Below are 19,745 nucleotides of genomic sequence, written 5' to 3' on the forward strand. Positions count from 1 at the left end.
CTGAATGTTTTAATAGTCTTTTTTGTTGATAGTTCTCTCCCTATTTACATATTTGATCATATTTAAATAACCTGTTTATTCTCATTCTTACTCAGTCTACATATTCCTTTTCTTAAAAAAAAAAAAGATTATTTTACTTGAAAGAGAGAAAGAGATCTTCCAAACACTGGTTTACTCCCCAAATGACCACAACAGTTGGGGCTGGGCCAGGCCAAAGCCAAGAGCCAGGAACTCCATCTGGGTCTCCCACATGGGTGCAGGGGCCCAAGTACTTGGGCCACCTTCTGCTGCCTGCTGCTTTCCTAGGCACATTAGCAGGGAGCTGGATCAGAAATGGGACAAGTGGGACTTGTACCCATTCGGGATGCTGGTGCTGCAGGTGGCAACTTAACCTTACACTGCGCCATGATGCCGGTCCCTCAGCCTGCATATTAAGCAGTTAATCATTTGGTTCTGTGTAACCTCTTTAGGCACAGTTTTATTTTTTGATCAGGTTTTACTCAGTAAATTCTCTATGTCAAACTATGCGTGCAGTTGGAAGCTGTTCTCTAAGCTAGAGAAGGGAATGCATGTGTCCAGGGAGGTTGTCATACTTGTTGAGTGGAATAATATTTTAAATTAACCATAGTAATTGATGAATATATGTGCTGTTTATTAAATTTAAACATGTTCCTTTGGGTCAGATTTTTAAATGAGATGCCAGGAAAAGTCTCTCTCTCTTTTTTTTTTTTTAAGATTTATTTTATTTTGCTTGAAAGTCAGAGTTAGATAGAGAAGGAGAGGCAGAGAGCGAGAGAGAGGTCTTCCTTCTGCTGGTTCACTCCCCAGTTGGCCACAATGGCCGGAGCTGCGCCGATCTGAAGCCAGGAGCCAGGAGCTTCTTCTGGGTCTCCCACACAGGTGCAGGTGCTGGCCAAGCACTTGGGCCATCTCTACTGCTTTTCCGGGCCATAGCAGAGAGCTGGATCGCAAGTGAAGCAGCCAGGACTCGCACCGGTGCCCATATGGGATGCCGGCACCGCAGGCAGCGGCTTTACTCGCTAAGCCACAGCGCCAGCCCCGAAAAGTCTCTTCTCCTATACACCATAGCTACCAGTTCTGTTCCATAGAGGCAAGCAAATGATCGGTTTTGACATGACTGCATAGTATTCTATAGCACCTTTATTTTTACTGACTTTTTCTCTTGTAGTTGATTATGGAAGATTCCCACAAGAGTAACGCTTCAGAGACAGCACCTCAAGCTGGTTCAGCAGTTCAGGGAGCTCATATTTCTCAACAGGTAAGGCAGGGAACAGCCAAAATATTGAGCTGGTTGGGAATCTGCTGTCTGTATGCAGATTTATCTAACTTATCTAATAGTACTAATATTCAAAGAAAAAAGTCAAGGAAAAAGACTTTGGGTTTGATTGAGATCAAGACCATTCTGTTTTGTTTTATATGAAGTATAGTTAGAGTTGTTTCAGTATGCACTTCTCAAAACATGAAGAAACAGATTTGACCTTACATGATACACAATTTTTTACATTTTTTTGTCTAATTTTGTTGCCACTTCAGACAAAAGTGAAAAATTATTTGACTTTTGAGCTAACTTGAAACAGACTAAATGATTTTTTAAAAAGATTTATTTATTTGAAAGGCAGAGTTAGAGGAGAGACAGAGATATAAATGATCTTTATAAGCAGATTTATCACAATACATAGGAAATGTTTTTGCTGAACTGGAAAATAAGCATGTTAGAGAATTTAAGTAAAATGACGGGTTTGTATATTATAGGATTGATATATTTTATTCTGGACTGTGTATTCCATGCATCTTGACAGACTTCAAGATAATTAGCTGACGGTATTTGCTGGCAGTGATAAGATTTGAACTTTTAAGCAAAAAATTGGAATTTTAGAAAACTTATATTTACCTTCATGAATGTAGCGCTAACTGACTTTTTAGATACAAAGCTACCTTACCCAGTGATGCATGGGTATGAGGCCCATTCAGAGTACAAGACAGAACAGCACATTTTAATGTTAAAAGAATGTGTAAGGTTCAAGCTGTGTGAACATGCATAGCACATAAACTATAAGAACAATGGCTTGCTGAGTTATGCTGTGTTATCGAACAATATCTACAGTTTTCTGAAAAGGCCACTAACAACACTCCTTACATTTCTAACTGCATTGTGGTAGATGTCTTCATGTATCTCAACCAACGCAACAGAGAGCAGTATATTTATCATAGGATTTGATAAGAGAATTCAGTTATTTTCTATTAAACCAAACATCAAAGGGATTTGCAGAAATGTTAAAACCTTTCCCTCACTAATGATTTTGAGAAAGTCTAGTTATGTTAATGGAAATGTATAATTTATGCTAACATATAATTAATTTGATTATATTTAAATGGGCTGTTGAATATTTATAATTGTTTTATTTTTATTTTAGATATGATAGGAGCCGCATAAATGAAAGTTTTTTGTTTCTCAGTGATTTTCAAGAGTCTAAAGGGGTCTATGACCAAAAATTGTGAGAAGCAGGGGCCCACAGGGCTGCTCTTTCAGCCCTGACACACCCTCCCTAGTATTCGGCTGTATGGTGAAAAACAGCAATATTTTTCTCCAGGTGGTACTGTGAAAATAATGTGGAGCCTTCTTTTGGTTAGCTTTCTGTTAATAGAGCCCTTTACAGAATGTTTCTTTTTTTGAGAATACTCAAAAGTATATTATACTAAGTAAAGAGTTCAGCAGTTTGCATGGAAAAAAAAAAACTGTTCCTCAACAGTCGAGACAAGGGCTGTTCAGAGTCATTGCATCTCAAAGTTAATTTTACTTTTTTTTTTTTTTGAGAAATAATTAACTTTAAAGAAGCACACAAGAATGATACATCTTTTTTCCTTCTTCTTAAAAATTTATTTTATTTATTAGAAAGAGTTAGAGAGGGAGAGACAGAGAAGTCTTCCATCTGCTGGCTCACTGCCCAAATGGCTGCAACGGCCAGAGTTGCGCCGATCTGAAGCCAGGAGCCAGGAGCTTCTTCCTGGCTTTTTTCTCTTGTAGTTGATTATGGAAGATTCCCACAAGAGTAATGCTTCAGAGACAGCACCTCAAGCTGGTTCAGCAGTTACTTAGTATAATATACTTTTGAGTATTCTCAAAAAAAGAAACATTCTGTAAAGGGCTCTATTAACAGAAAGCTAACCAAAAGAAGACTCCACATGTGGGTACAGGGGCCCAAGGACTTGGGCCATCTTCTACTGCTTTCCCAGGCCACAGCAGAGAGCTGGATCGGAAGAAGATCAGCTGGACTGGAACCAGCGCCCATATGGGATGCCAGCGCTGTAGGCCTGGGCTTTACCTTGCTGTGCCACAGCACCAGCCCCAAGAATGATACATCTTTTGTGAGCAATTAGGCATAACTATAATTTATGATATGTAAGACCTCCTTTTAATACATTAAAAGAAAATACATTAAAAGAACCAGTTTTATCATTAAGGAAGCACCTAAGAAAACAAGCAATGGAGTTGGTTACAAAATAGTTTTAATTCAGTTAATTTCTATATTTCAGCTAGTTTGTTTAGATGTGTATTTTCTTTTTATTTGATAGATAGGGTTAGACAGTGAGAGAGACAGAGAGGTCTTCCTTCCGTTGGTTCACCCCCAAAATGGCCGCTACGGCTGGCACACTGCGCCGATCCGAAGCCAGGAGCCAGGTGCTTCCTCCTGGTCTCCCAGGCGGGTGCAGGGCCCAAGCACTTGGGCCACAGCAGAGAGCTGGACTGGAAGAGGAGCTGCCGGGACTAGAACCGGTGCCCATATGGGATGCTGGCGCCGCAGGCAGAGGATCAACCAAGTGAGCCACGGTGCCGGCCCCTAGATGTGAATATTTTCTTTTCTTTCTTTCTTTCTTTTTTTTTTTTTTTTTTTTTTTTGACAGGCAGAGTGGACAGTGAGAGAGAGAGAGAGAGAGAGAGAAAGAAAGGTCTTCCTTTTTGCAGTTGGTTCACCCTCCAATGGCCGGCGCACCGCGCTGTTCCGATGGCAGGAGCCAGGTGCTTCTCCTGGTCTCCCATGGGGTACAGGGCCCAAGCACTTAGGCCATCCTCCACTGAACTCCCTGGCCACAGCAGAGAGCTGGCCTGGAAGAGGGGCAACCGGGACAGGATCGGTGCCCCGACCGGGACTAGAACCCGGTGTGCCGGCGCCGCAAGGTGGAGGATTAGCCTACTGAGCCGTGGCGCTGGCCGATGTGAATATTTTCTAAGTGTCTCCAGAAACATACTTACGGAGGAAGAATTAAGTAAATTCCTAGATGGTCAATCATTTAATGGTGGTTTTAAAAATTATGTTACTGGCTTTATATCCAAATTCTTGTGGCTTAAATACTTTACTCTAAATTCTGTAGGGAGGCAGAGTCTGACACAATAATTGAGTATAAGATGGGGACATAGCACTGAACAAAAGTTGCAGTTTTTGTAGTTATCGGCAGCTGAACAGATATCAGCTGGTGATATGTGCTGACGTATTTACCTGATAGAGCTGGGCAGGATGAGCGGGAGTTGTTGCTGGGGCCAGGGAGACGTGCCCTTGCTATGCAAGTTAATTAGAGAAGTCCTGTCTGTGCTCAGAGACTGATACGTGCTTGATATGGACAAGGAACAGCAGAGTGGCCTCTGCGTCGGGAGAGGGATGAGTGCGGGCAGAGCCTGGGGTAGGCCTCGTAGGCCACTGAGATCCTTGTGTTTTAATCTGGGAGAGACAAGAACCATTGGAAAAACACACACATATGCACACACACACATATACGTTTATATTTATATATATACACACATATATATATGTATGTATTATTACTATTTTATACTGTTTATTTGAAAGGCAGAGTGACGAGAGAAAGAGAAAGGGTGAGAGAGAGATCTTCCATCTGCTGCTTCGCTTCCCACATGACTGCGACAGCCAGGGCTGGGCTGGGCTGCTGTCAGAAGTCTGGAACTCCATCTGAGTCTTTTATGTGGGTGATGGGGGGGCCAGGCGTTTGGGTGGTCCTCTGCTGCCTTCCCAGGCACATTAGCAGGGAGCAGGATTGGAAGCAGGGACAGGAACCAGTGCCCAGCATGAGATGTGGGCGTCACAAGTGGAAGCTTAACCTGCTGCACCATGTAACGCCAGCCCCACCACTGGGATATTTTAAGTGAAAACATTGTCCGACCAGTATTTTAAACAGATCACTCTATTTTCTGGAGTGGAAGCAGAAAAGCCAATTTTTTAGGTGTTGACAGTAATGTACATGAGAGTGGACAGTGGCTTGAACCAGGATGTAGCAATGGTGGTGATGAGATGAAGTCAGTTTTGGATTTGCTTGTGAGGCCAGTGGTGTTTGTTATTGGATCAGATGTACAATTTAATTAAAAAAATTTTATTTTGCATGTAGAGCTTCAGAAAAGAGTTTAACTGCAGTTTTTGACTTGGGTAACTGTAAGAATGGGTTGCTGTTTCCTGAATTTTTCTTGCTTTTCTTTTTGGGGGATGTTGGTAATCAGGAATTTGGCTTTTAGGTGTGTTAAGTGTGTAATACTATCCATTTTCTTCGCTTCTAAACAAATTTCCACAAACTTAGTGGAAAAGCACAAATTTATTACCTTTCATTGACTGTGGGGTCAGGGTATCTTAGCTAGGTTCTCTGCACTGGGGCCTCACCAAGCACTCAAGATGTTAGCTAGGGCTGAGTTTTTTTTTTTTTTTTTTTTAAGATTTAGTTGTTTATTTGAAAGAGTTACAGAGAGAGTTAGAGACAGAGAGACAGGTCTTCCATCTGCTGGTTCCCTCCCCAGATGGCTGCAATGGCCGGAGCCTTGCTGATCCGGAGCCAGGAGCTTTTTCCAGGTCTCGCACATGGGTGCAGGGGCCCAAGGACCTGGGCCATCTTCCACTGCTTTCCTAGGCCATAGCAGAGAGCTGGATCAGAAGAGGAGCATCCGGGACTAGAACAGGCGGGGCTGAGTTCTTAACTTTAGAATAGGTTAAAGAAGAATCTGCCTTCAAGCTTACTTAGTTTTTTGGCAAAATTCGTTTCATTGTGACTGTAGGAGTGAAAACTTCAGTGTTTGCTGACTGTTAGCTGAAGGCTGCCATCATTTTTTTTTTTTTTATTAAGATTTATTTATTTATTTGAAAGTCAGGCTGCCATTGTGGTATAGTGAGCGGATAAAGCCACCGCCAGCCTTTGGACCCAAGCATTTGGGTCCTCCTCCGCTGCCCTCCCAGGCACATCAGCAGGGAGCTAGATCAGAAGTACAGCAGCTGAGACACGAACTGGCGCCCATGTGGGATGCAGCAGGTGTCACAGGCAGCAGCTTTACCCACTACAGCATCTCGCTGGCCCTTCCCTGTGCCTTCTGACTCAACTTCCTGCTAATGCATCTGGGAGGCAGGTGACTGCTGAAGCACTTGAGTCCCTGCCACCCACGTGGGAGACCCAGGTGACATTCTTGGATCCTGGGTTTGGCCAGGAGCAGCCCTGGCTGTTGCGAGCATTTGTGGAGTAAATCAGCAGATGGGAAGATTTTTCTCTCTGTCTTTCAATAAAAATAAACAGATAAATGTTGAAAAAATAAATAAAAATTTGGAAATGATTTCTGACTTCTGCCTACGATGTGAAAAGCTAGAAAGAGTGTTTTTCTACCCTAAAATCAGAATAAGTTTTATAATCTACAAAATCATAACTTCCTGACCTGTGAGGCAGGATATGGACCTGCCTCCTTTGTGGCTGATCACAGAAAGGAGGCAGGGCTGTTGTTTAGGGGAAGAGAATTCAGCTGAATTTTTAATGACTTGCTCAAGTCCAGGTGTAGGCAGCCGTGAGGTTATACAGCCTTTTAGAGCTGCAGGCATAGGAGAGTTCACATCCTCTTTTTTTTTTTTTTTTTTTTTGAAGATTTTATTTATTTATTTGAGAGGTGGGATTGCAGAGAGAGGGAGAGACGGAGAGAGAGGTCTTCCATCTGCTGGTTCACTCCCCAAATGGCCACAACAGCCAGAGGTGGGCCAGTCTGAAGCCAGGAGCCAGGGGCTTCCTCTGGGTCTCCCATATGGTTCCCAGGGCCCAAGCACTTGGGCCATCTTCTAGAGCTTTCCCAGGCCATTAGCCGGGAGCTGGATCGAAAGTGGAGCAGCTGGTACAGGAACCGGTGCGCATATGGAATGCTGATGCTGCATGCCGAGGCTTAGCCTACTGTGCCACAGTGCCATCCCCAGTTCACACCATCTTAGAGAGTCCTTTGCAAGGTCTCCATCAGTTGCTCATGAGAAGGATTGAGGGAAGAGAGACCAGAGAGAAACCTGGCCAGGTGGTACAGGCCTGCCAGGACCTTTTCTCCTGGCCGGGGCGGAGGGAGCTTTAAGCAGCTGGGGAAAGAGAATAAATCCTTTCTGGGAGAAATAAAATGAAAAAAACTGACAACCCTGAGGAAAGGACAGGAAACCATCCTCTACTGGGAGAAAGTTCCACTCTGCAGCGCAGGGGCACAGGTTCTAACTGAGGCAGAGACAGGGCCCCGGCAACTGAGGACGTCTCAGCAGCGATCTGCTACCCCTGAGGAAGGGACAGACGATGCGCAGAGATGCAAGAGCCCTGAGAACAACCCGCTGACGAGCGGCCCTACCCTAAGCAAGTCCCATAGGAGAACCTGAAGCTGCTACCCTTAAGGTAATCCTAACGAGGAAACCCAGGCCCAGCTCAGCTCTTAAAGAAACTTGACTCAGTCCCTCCCTCCAGCACACCTGACACTAAATGGCCTGGGAGAAGAGGTGTACCTGTTTCTAGGCAAAAATACTATCCAGGCAGAAATATTTTCAGTCTTTACTGTCTTATAAATGGTGTCCAACATTTAGGCAAAAATTATGAACATAAACCCAAAAAAGCAAGTCACTGTCAGGTATCAAAAAAAGAAAACCAGAATCAGACTCAGGATGACCAACTGTTACACTGTCAGATCATGAATTAAGTTAGCAATGAAAAATACGTTAAAGGCTCTAGCTGGAAAAAGTAGATAATGCGCATGAACAGAGGGGGAGTTTCAGCAGGGTTGTGGGACCTGTGTGGAGGTCAGAGGAAAGGCTACCAAAAAACGCTGACAAACGGTGAAGGGGTGTTTGGGCTCATTAGTACACTTAATGTGGCTGAGGAAAGGGTCTCTGGGCTTCAGATCGATCTACAGCAATTGCCCGGATGGAAAAAGGGGGAAAAAGAGCAGGGAGAGAAACAGGGCAGGGCACCCAAGGACTAGGAAGGTGCTCATGTGCCACAGGCATACTTGGTCACTTGATGACTTTACTCGGGGTGAGTACAGTCAGACCTGAGGTCAGGAGACCAGGGCTTTCTAACCTTTTGGTGTTTGGGAGATTGAAAAGGGGTTGTCAATGAAGTAGAAGGAAAGCCAAGAGAAACTGGGATCTTAGAAATAAAGAATGAGGGCTGCCATTGTGGCCTAGTGAGTTAAGCCTCCACCTGTAGCTGAGAATCTGCGAGGTACGACACACGGAGTGGGGAGCTGAGGGAGGTGAAAGACCAGGCTTTGGAGGCGAGAAGGCCAAAATCAGAGCGTGGAAGGATATTGGGTGTTGTATATGGAATGCACAAGTTATGCCACGAGTGTATATATATATATGGAGAGAATAGAATGATCCTGGTGCTAAAATCTCTCTCTTCCTCTCTCCCTCTCCCTCTCCCTCTTTAAAGATTTATTTATTTGAAAGGCAGAGTGACACAAAGAATGGGAGAAGCAGACACACACACACACACACAGATTTGCTGGTTCACTCCCCAAATGGCCCCAACAGCTGGGTCTAGGCTATTCTGAAGCCAGAAGCCAGGAACTCCATCCTGGTCTCCCACATAGGTGGGCAAGGCCTCAAGTACTTGGGCCATCTTCCTCTTTTTCCCAGGTGTATTAGCAGGAAGCTGTATTGGAAATAGAGTTGCTAGGACTTGAACTGGCACTCTGATATGGGACGCTGGCGTCAAAACAGTGGCGTAACTCATTGTGCCACACTGCTGGTACCCTGGTTCTAAAATCTTAAACAAGTGGGAGCAGGCATTTAGCCTAGCAGTTAAGGTGCCTGCGTGCCCTGTCGGAGTGCTTGAGTTTGATTGCTGGCTCTCGCTCCTGACTTTGACTTTCTGCCACCGCAGGACCTGAGAGGCAGTGGTGATGGCTCCAGTAATTGGGTGCCTGCCACCTGCCATGGTAGACCTAGATTATGTTTCTGGCTGTGGCCTCAGCCCAGTTTTGGCCATTGCAGCATTTGATGGGGGGAAGTGGACCATCAGATGGGAGCATTCTCTTTTCTCCCCGCCTACTCTCATCTTCTCTCTAAATTGTGTGTGTGTGTGTATGAGAGCGAGAGAGAGAGTGGGAGAGAGAGCACGTGCATGCTGGTGGGTGGTGTTTGGCTTATTGGTTCAGACGCCTGTATCTCATCTTGGCATGCCTGGGTTCGATACCTGGCCCTTTGGCTCACTCTAGCTTCCTGCTAATGCAGACCCTGGGAGGTAGTGGTGATGGTCCAAGTAACTGGGTGCCTGCCACCTGCAAGAGAGTCTTGAATTGAGTTTACATTTTCCAGTGTTGACCTAGCTCTGCCCATTGTGGGCATTTGAGGAGTAAACCAGCAGATGGGAGTTCTCTCTCCCTCTCTTTATCTGTTTCTCTGCCTCTCAAATAAATATTTTTTAAAAGGATTTATTTATTTATTTATTTATTGGAAAGAGAGAGACAGACACAGAGATCAATCTTGTATCTGCTAGTTCACTCCTCAGATGATGGCAACAACTGAGGCTAGGTCAGGCTGAAGCCAAGAGCCAGGAGCTTCATCTGTGTCTCTCCCATGGGTGGCAGGAACTCAGGTACTTCCTAGGTGCATTAGCAAGGAGCTGGATCAAAAGTAGAGGAATCAGGATTCGAACTGGCACTCCCATAGGAGATGCGGGTGCCCCAGAGCAGTGGCTTAACTTACTGTGTCACAATGCTTGCCCCAATAAATAAACACTTTTTAAAAAAAAAATAAGAGAATGTGACTGCCTCAAGGACAGTCTGTCGCTGTGGAGTCTGCAAGCTGGATGTTCGGCAGGAGGATGTTGAAGAGACAGTGCTGCTCAAAGGAGAGCCCAGTGTTACCCTCCACAGGAAGAGGAGGGCCTCAGTGCTTGATGAATTCCATTTACTGATGGGCTGTGTGTAGGTCGAGAGGCAGCCTTGCTTAGTGCAAAGGACAGTTACAGTCAGAAGACCTGGCTTGAATCCTGGCTTAGTCTTGTAGTGACTGTGGAACATGGACTTCCGTCTAGCTTCCTTAGGCTTGGTGTTCATCCCCTGAATCGGAAATTCAGTCCCTGTCTCCTACATGGGTGATAGGGATTCGATTACTTGAGCCTTCATCACTGCCTTCTAGGGTTTGTACTGATGAGAAGCTGTGATCAAGAGCAGGGAATCTTACCCAAGAACTCTGGTATGGGACATGGGTGTCTTTTTTTTTTTTAAATTTTTTAAGGCAGTGGGATTTTCTTTCTTTTTTTTTTTATATATATATATATTTATTATTTATTTGAAAGTCAGAGTTACACACAGAGAGAGAGAGAGAGAGAGAGAGAGGTCTTCCATCTGCTGGTTCACTCCCCAGATGGCTACAATAGCTGCAGCTGAGCCGATTTGAAGCCTGGAGCTAGGAGCTTCTTCTGGGTCGGTCCTCCCACGTGGGTGCAGAGGCCCAAGGACTTGGCCATCCTCTGCTGCAGCTGGATCAGAAGTGGAGCATCTGGGACTCCAGCTGGAACTCCATCCCACATGGGACGCCTGCACTGCAGGCTGGGGCACTGCACCACTAACCCACTGTGCCGCACCACCAGCTCCTACTCTTCATATTTATTTGTTATTGTTCTGTCTCAGGTTTTGGCCTGAGGATTTAGAACCTAGAACTTTCAGAATATAAGTGAGGCCAAGGACAGAGAAGTACCAAGCTGTACAAAGGGTCTGAGATGTTGCCCTGCTTGTAGGCTAATCAGCTAGTTTGCCTCAGTTTCGTGGATGCTGGCAGAAGACATGAGAGTTCAGGTTTAGAGAAGGGAGACTATCACTCACGGCACTGCAGACACGTGAGCTTCACGTTTGCCCCAGTTACATTGCCCTCTGAGTCCACTGGGGGATGCAGAGTTTCTCAGGTCACCTGCAGTGGGTTTGCGACATTGCTAATGCACACCAAGCTTGGGAAACTCCAAACTTTCTTTCATTCTTTTTGTTGTTGTTGTTAAGATTTATGTATTTATTTGAAAGGCAGAGTTACAAGGAGAGAGGGAGAGACAGAGACAGACAGAGGGAGAGATCTTCCATCTGCTTGTTCATTCCCCAGATTCACCCTGCAATTGCTGGATTTGGGCCAGGCCACAGTCAGGAGCCTGGAACTCCATCCTGGTCTCTCACGTAGGTGGCAGGGGCCCTACCTAGTATGTGGGCCATCTTCTGCTGCTGTCCCAGGTGCATTAGAAGGGAGCTAGATCAGAAGTAGAGCAGCTGGGACTCAAACCGGCACTAAGGGGTTACAGGTGATGGCTTAGCCCTCTGCGCCACAATGTTGGCCCAAGAAAATGCCAGCCTCTTAAAGAGATCTGCTGGCACACTTGTCCAACCTTTGCCCTGGAGGCAGACATTTATCTTTATTATTCTGCATGGCAAACAAATCTACCCCTCGCTCTGAAGGGAGATGCCTTTTTTCTCAAGGCTTGTTCACTGTACAAACATCCTTGAAAAGATAGTCCTGAACAAGGCAGGCGGTGCCTTTGGTCAGAAGATGCGGAAAAACCCAAGAATCCCGCGGAGAATTGTTTCTCCCGATCAGAAGGGTGTGACAGTTGATCTTTCTCTTTATCTAGCCACCTCCTTATTTCTGTCTTTACAGCCTTTTTTCAGATGACACAAAACTAGATGATTTTCTTCTTTTGCTTTTGTCCCATGTATCTTTTTTTTCTTTTCCACAATCCCCATATGCTTACTCTCTCTTCTTTGTGTGTATGTGTGGAGTTTTGCTTTTTGTTTGCTTTGAAGATTAATTTATTTTTTATTTGAAAGACTAAACTACAGAGAGGTAGAGGGAGAGACAGAGAGAAATCTTCCATCTGCTGGCTCATTCCCCAAATGGCTGCAAGGGCCAGAGCTGGGTCAGACTGAAGCCAGGAGCCAGGAGCTTCTTCCAAGTCTCTCACATGGTTGCAGGGGCCCAAGTACCCAGGCCATCATTCGCTGCTTTCTCAGGCACATTGGAAGGGAGCTGGATTGGAAGTAGAGCGGTTGGGAGTCGAACTGGCACCCATATGGGTGCAGCTTTACCCACTATATGGTAGTGCTGGCCTCAAGTTTTCCTTTTTAAAGAATAATTTTATTTGAAAGTAATGGAGATAGAGATTTTCCATTCCACTCCCCAAATACCTACAAGCTGTTCCAGGTTGAAACCAGAGCCCAAAACTCATGCCAGAGCTCCTGTGCAGATGACAGGAACACAAATACTTCAGTGTCAACTGCTGCCTCCCAGGGTGTGTGTTAGCAGGAAGCAGGAATCAGAATTGGAGCTCGGAGTTGAACCCAGGCACTTGACAGCTATGTTAAGCACCTGCCCCTAAAATCGTGCTTTTAAGTAAAAAAAAAAAAATTTTTTTTTTTTGGCGTCGCCGGGGCGACGACCCCACCTCTTCCAGCGCGGTCCAGCGGCTTCCGGCAGGGGGCCTGGCGGCGGGCGGCCGTCCGGCTGTTGCGGGGCCCGGGGGGGGGCGCGGAGGGCGCCGCCATGGGGGACTGTGCGGAGATCAAGTCGCAGTTCCGCACCCGCCAGGGCCTCCACAAGCTGCTCCCCGGGGACGGCGCCGCTCGCAGGTCCGGTCCGCAAAAAAATTTTTAAAGATTTATTTATTTATTTGAAAGTCAGAGTTACACAGAGAGAGGAGAAGAGAGGCAGAGAGAGAGGTCTTCCATCCGCTGGTTCACTCCCCAATTGGCCATAATGGACAGAGCTGCACCAGTCCGAAGCCAGGAGCCAGGAGCTTCTTCTGGGTCTCCCACATGGGTGCAGGGGCCTAAGCATTTGGGCCATCTTCCACTGCTTTCCCAGGCCATATAGCAGAGAGCTGGATTGGAAGTGGAGCCGGGTCTCGAACTGGCCCCCATATGGGATGCTGGTGCTTCAGGCCAGGGCGTTAACCTGCTGCACCACAGCACCGGCCCCTTTTTAAGTCAAAAAAAATTTTTTTTTTTTTTACAGGCAGAGTGGACAGTGAGAGAGACAGAGAGAAAGGTCTTCCTTTGCCGTTGGTTCACTCTCCAACGCTGTGGCCAGCGCACCGCGCTGATCCGATGGCAGGAGCCAGGTGCTTCTCCTGGTCTCCCATGGGGTGCAGGGCCCAAGTCAAATTTTTAAGAACAAATCATTGCCAGATAGTAAATAGCAATCACAGAGAGGTTCTCCCAGTAATTACCTTTATTTGCACTTCACTGGGAATACGATGTGCGATAGTAAACTGTGCACTAGCTGCTCAAGGAGGTGGAAGCAAGGGGGCATATTTGAAGGCAGAAAGGGAGCGACTTATTTATTTAATTATTATTGCTCAGAGGAAAGCTTTATTGATTTGTGTCAGGGAGCAATTTGCATAAGCTACTTGGATACAAAGTAGCTTGGGGGACCCAAGGCAGCAGTTGGCACCTGTTCTTTGATAGAGGCGCCTTTGGCAAGTGTTCTGTCCAGAGCATCTTGTCTGAGTTGTTGCTTTCCTACAGAATGTTAATGATAAATTGTTACAGAACCTTGGGCTTGTGTGCCAGGCATACAAAGCATGAGGTGAGTGCAGAATGAGCAGAAATCTTTTTGGGCCTTTAGAAAGTAGTTGAGACAATACTTACCTTAGGCAGGTATCAACCTTCCCACTTCATAACCTCCTGGCTCCAATTTTGGCTGCATTTGACAAGGACAGTTTCATATTGGCATCAACTTTCACAAAACAAAATATTTGAAATATTTTCATCTAGTTCTTTGTAATTGGTGCTGGAGAGACTAATTGGCTGTCTGTGACCTTGGTTTCATGGATGCTGACAGAAGTCATGAGCGTTCAGAGTCTTTGTTCTCCAAAGCCTGTTCACGGGTGATTACAGAGTGGCTTAGCACATGCAATGTGAATCTAGCATAGAACCTAGCACATGTGTAACACTTATTGGGTCTCTTAATCTGTTTAATCTCAAACTTTTATTCTTGATGGTCAGAAGATTGCCTGGATTTGCTTATCTGACACCACCACTATCCTTTCCAGGATAGTATTTTTGAAAAAGTATTTATTTATTTGAGATACAAAGAGTGAGCAAGTTCCTATCTGCTGGTTTATTCCTCAAATGCCCACAACACCTGGGGCTGAGCCATGCTAAAGCCAGGAGCTGGGAGCTCAGTGCAGGTTTTCCACAGGTGTTAGAGCTATAGATTGAACATTGAAGCTCAGTGTGGGACATGGGGGGTCTTTTTTTTTTTTTTTTTAATATTTATTTATTTGAGAAGCAGAGTTACAGGTAGAGAGAGGAAGAGACAGAGCTAGGGGTCTTCCATCCACTGGTTCACTCCTAAGATGGCCACAACAGCCAGGGATGGACCCAGGCTGAAGCTAGGAGGCAGGAGCTTCTTCCAGGTCTCTCACGTGGGTGCAGGGGCCCATGCACTTGGGCCATTTTCCACTGCTTTCCCAAGTGCATTTGCAGGGAGTTGGATAGGAAGTAGAGCATGTGGGACTCAAACCAGTGCCTATACGGGATGCCGGTTCCTCAGGTAAGGGCTTAACCTGCTGTGCCACAGTGCTGGCCCTGGGACATGGGGGTCTTAACTTGTGTCATAATGACTAGGCCAAATGTCTGTTCATTCCCTTTCCAATTCTTCAGTGTATTGTTTCTTAAAATATGATACCTTTCCATTACTGGTGGTTTTACAGATCCCTTTAAGTGGTACATGGATGAATAATTTAATTTAGTTGAAGTTTATTTATTTGGAAGTCAGAATGGCAGAGCGATCGATGGGAGGAATCTTCCATCCGTTGTTTCAATCTCCAAGATGCCCCACAAATAGGCAGGGCTGGGCTGGGCCAAAGCTGGGAGCCAGGAACTCCATCTGGCAGGGACCCAGGTACTTGAGCCATCATCTGCTGCTTCCCAGGGTGCACATTGTCAGGAAGTTAGATTGTAAGTAGAGGTGAGAATTGGTCCCAGACACGCTGATACGGGATATAAGCATCCCGAGTGGGAACTTAATCAGCTGTGCTACAGTGCCCGCCCCAGAATGTTTTAATTTTCATGTCCTGAATTCAAAGTCATCAGGTTTCTCATTTGAAAGTTAGAGCCTTGACTAGAAGCAAAGTGGGTTTTTAGCAAAGAGAATGGACTTACCAGAACTTGGAACAGAAAACATTTCTCCCTGGCCGTGTGGGCCCAAGGAAGCTAAGAATGCGTCATTCTTATCCCACTCTTCACTGTTGTTTGGCTGGAAATTAAAATCTGGTGAAATGTCCTGAAGCAAGAAAGCCTAGAATTTAAGTACTTGAAGTTAGAAAAATGGAAGAAGAAATTGTAGGAATTCACTGATATATAGTGTCCAAAATCAGGAGATAGTTCATTCACTAAACAATGATTTATTTAGTGTCCTATATGCCAGTTGGATTAAGAACCTAGCAATACCAGTATAGAGCAAAAAGAGACAAGTTCCTCTCCCTTGTAACTCCTGCTGTTAAGAAGGGGAAACAAAACACGGGCCTGACACTCACTTGGAAAAAAACCCGTGACCCTGAGAAATGCTGCGAAGATAAGGAGAAACCATCATAGAGAATTTGTCCTTTTCAAGAATAGAGTGGCTTCCCTGAGGAAGTGATCTAAAGGATGAGTAAGTGTTAACTTTCCAGAAAGAAAGGGAAGACACATTTCTGGGCATGTGAGGGAAGTGTCCTGTGCCAAGGACCTGTGGTGGAGGGAAGCATGGGGAGTAGAAGGGATTGTCAGTCTCCACCATGGGCAGAGCTTGGAGAATGAGGTGTGATACCAAGCTGCAGAGGTAGGTAGGAGCCATTCTGTGAGGGCTTTGGAGGTGGAAAGGAGTTTGTTGGTTTTTACATTGTTACATGTTGTTTGTTTTCAAATCAAAAATATAAAATTACAATAAGTAGAACTAGTTTTTATTTATCATAGTGAGATAATGTTTTATTTTTGTTTGCTTTTTTTTAAAGATTTATTTATTTATTTGAAAGAGTTACATACAGAGAGGAGAGACAGAGAAAGGTACTCACTCCCCAATTGGCCGCAACGCCAATTGTGTTTTTGTTTGCTTTTTAACAGTTTATTTTATTTATTTGAAAGGCAGAGTTAAAGAGAGAGGGAGAGACAATGTATTATTTTTAAGTACACTTGAGTGTTTAAAAGGAGTTACTTTTTTTTAACTTTTATTTAATAAATTTCCAAAGTATAGCTTTTGGATTACAGTGGCTCCCCGCCCCCCCCCCCCCCAATAACTTCCCTCCCTCCTGCAACCCTCCCATCTCCTGCTCCCTCTCCCATCCCATCCACATTTTCAATTATCATTATATACAGAAGATCAATTTATTATATATTAAGTAAAGATTTCAACAGTTTGCACCCACACAGAAACACAAGGTGTAAAGTACTGTTTGAGTACTAGTTATAGCATTAATTTACATTGTACAACACATTAAGGACAGATATCCTACATGAGGAGTAAGTACACAGTGACTCCTGTTGTTGATTTAACAATTGACACTCGTTTATGGCATCAGTAATCACCCGAGGCTCTTGTCATGAGTTGCCAAGGCTATGGAATCCTTTTGAGTTTGCCAACTCTGATCTTAGTTAGACAAGGTCATAGTCAAAGTGGAAGTTCTCTCCTCCCTTCAGAGAAAGGTACCTCCTTCTTTGATGGCCCATTCTTTCCACTGGGATCTCACTCTCAGAGATCTTTCATTTAGTGTTTTTTTTTGCCAGAGTGTCTTGGCTTTCCATGCCTGAAATACTCTCCTGGGCTCTTCAGCCAGATCCGAATGCCTTAAGGGCTGATTCTGAGGCCAGAGTGATGTTTAGGACATCTTCCTTTCTATGAGTCTGCTGTGTATCCCACTTCCCATGTTGGATCGTTCTCTTAAAAGGAGTTACTTTAAAAGAAAAATGGATGAGTGTATAGAAGCTACGTGGGTTTGTCATTCTCCTAAAAGAATGTTATAGAGTAAATCTTTAGTCAGTTGTAAGTATTCACACTGTGAATTCTGACTGTTTGAGGAGCATCTCAATCTTTTGAAGCCTAAGAAGAGTGATGTTTGGGGCAGGTACAGCATCAACTTAAGTATAGAAAAACAAATTTTTTTTTTTTTTTTTTTTTTTTGACAGGCAGAGTGGATAGTGAGAGAGACAGAGAGAAAGGTCTTCCTTTGCCGTTGGTTCATCCTCCAATGGCCACTGCGGCCGGCGCATCTCACTGATCTGAAGGCAGGAGCCAGGTGCTTCTCCTGGTCTCCCATGTGGGTGCAGGGCCCAAGCACTTGGGCCATCCTCCACTGCCTTCCCGGGCCATAGCAGAGAGCTGGCCTGGAAGAGGGGCAACCGGGATAGAATCTGGCGCCCCAAGTGGGACTAGAACCCGGTGTGGTGGCGCCGCAAGGCGGAGGATTAGCCTGTTAAGCTACGGCGCCGGCCGAAAAACAATTTAAAAAAAAAAAATCACAAAACTAAACTTAATCTTCAAATACTGCACTTGAAAGATGTGAAGACCTTGTGGACTTTAGTTTTCATTTGTTGTTTTGATTTAATAGCTCCAATCCATTAAACACTGAGTATGCATTGTGGTGCAGTGGGCTAGGCCACCACTTGGGACACCTGCACAGCCCATGTTGGAGCACGAGTGAGAGAGTCCCAGTGACTGTTCCAATTCAGCTCCTTCTAAGGCACCTGGGAAGCAGTGGATGATAGCTCAAGGACTTGATTCAGCGTTCTGGTTGCAAACAGTGGCTTCACCTGCTGCACAGCTGTGCCCCAGAGTAATAGTTTTCTTTTCTTTTTTTTTTTTTTTTTTGTAAGGATTGATTTATTTATTTGAAAGTCAGAGTTACACAGAGAGAGGAGAGGTGGAGAGAGAGAGAGAGACAGAGACAGACACAGAGAGGCCTTCCATCTGATGGTCACTCCCCAGATGGCTGCAATGGCCGGAGCTGTGCTGCTCCAAAGCCAAGAGTCAGGATCCTCTTCCTGGTCTCCCACATGGGTGCAGGGGCCCAAGGACCTGGACCATCCTCTACTGCCCTCCCAGGCCACAGCAGAGAGCTGGACAGGAAGTGGAGCAGCCGGGTCTTGAACTGACGCCCATATAGGATGCAGGCGCTTCAGGCCAGGGCGTTAACCCACTGCACCACAGTGCTGGCCCCCAGAGTAATAATTTTCAGATGTATTCAGAAGTCATTCTGAGGATGAACCATCATGGTTCCCATCACTCAGTTTCAGCAATTAAGTTGTGACTTCTTGCCTTCCCCACCCCGAAACTAGATTATTTTGTTGTAAATGCTAGATGTCGTAATTTCAGCCTTCAGTTTTCAATATGTATCTATAAAATAGGACTTAGGGCGGGCACTGGGCCTGGCAGTTAAGATGCCTGCGTCCCACATCAGAGTATTTTTTTTATTTTTTTATTTTTGACAGGCAGAGTGGACAGTGAGAGAGAGACAGAGAGAAAGGTCTTCCTTTTTGCCGTTGGTTCACCCTCCAATGGCCGCCGCGGTAGGCGCATTGCGGCCGGCGCACCGTGCTGATCCGATGGCAGGAGCCAGGTGCTTATCCTGGTCTCCCATGGGGTGCAGGGCCCAAGCACCTGGGCCATCCTCCACTGCACTCCCTGGTCACAGCAGAGAGCTGGCCTGGAAGAGGGGCAACCGGGACAGGATCGGTGCCCCGACCAGGACTAGAACCCGGTGTGCCGGTGCCGCAAGGCGGAGGATTAGCCTATTGAGCCGTGGCGCCGGCCCACATCAGAGTATTTTGATTCAGTTCCTGGCTCCAGCTTTCTGCCAGTGCAGATCCTGGGAGCCAGCAGTGGTGATTCAGATAGCTGGGTCCCTGTGTCCCTGTCATCCATGTGGGAGACTTTGATTGAATTCCTGGCTCCTGGGGCTGGGCCAGGCTGGAGCCAGGAGCCTGGGGCTCCATCCAGTTCTCCTGTGTGAGTGGTAGGGATCCGAGTACTTGACCTGCTGCCGCCCAAGTCTTGGGTGCAGAATCAAGACTTGGACCTAGGCACTCCAGTATGGGGTGTAGTGCATTGCCCCAGTGTGTTAGCTACTACACCCAATGCCGCCCTCCCTGCATTTTGAAACAGTTTGTTGAACAAGGATCTAAATAAGAAAAGTGTATGTAGGCTCCTTCACACTCTCCCCACCCCCACCTTTGCTTTTAACTTACTACTCAATTGTTAATCACTGTAGCTGTGAAAAAGATAGGCTCTTTTGGGGGGGGGGGGGTGGGTGGGATAAGGTCCCTAGGGGTTAAGTAATTTGCTTAATATCACAAAGCCCAGTGAGTGTTGTTAACTGAAAATCAGCCCAAGCCCCACCTCCAAACCTGTGTGCTTTTTTTTTTTTTTAAAGATTTATTTATTTGAAAGTAAGAGAATGGGAGAGACACTTTCGTGCTTTGGTTCACTTGTTAA

General features: G+C 45.6%; 1 protein-coding gene across 2 annotated transcripts in view; it reads left to right on the forward strand.

Annotated features, from left to right (window-relative positions):
- ATF1 (activating transcription factor 1) overlaps nt 1–19,745 on the forward strand; it is a 65,140-nt gene that overhangs the window by 8,638 nt on the left and 36,757 nt on the right. For both annotated transcript variants that reach the window (XM_062203681.1, XM_062203680.1), the window contains exon 2: nt 1,190–1,279. In XM_062203681.1, the coding sequence (XP_062059665.1) occupies nt 1,196–1,279 (84 nt within the window). In that variant the 5' untranslated portion in view covers nt 1,190–1,195. The remainder of the gene's footprint in view (nt 1–1,189; nt 1,280–19,745) is intronic.

Source organism: Lepus europaeus, chromosome 10 (genome assembly GCF_033115175.1).
Source record: "Lepus europaeus isolate LE1 chromosome 10, mLepTim1.pri, whole genome shotgun sequence".
Classification (NCBI taxonomy): Eukaryota; Metazoa; Chordata; class Mammalia; order Lagomorpha; family Leporidae; genus Lepus; species Lepus europaeus.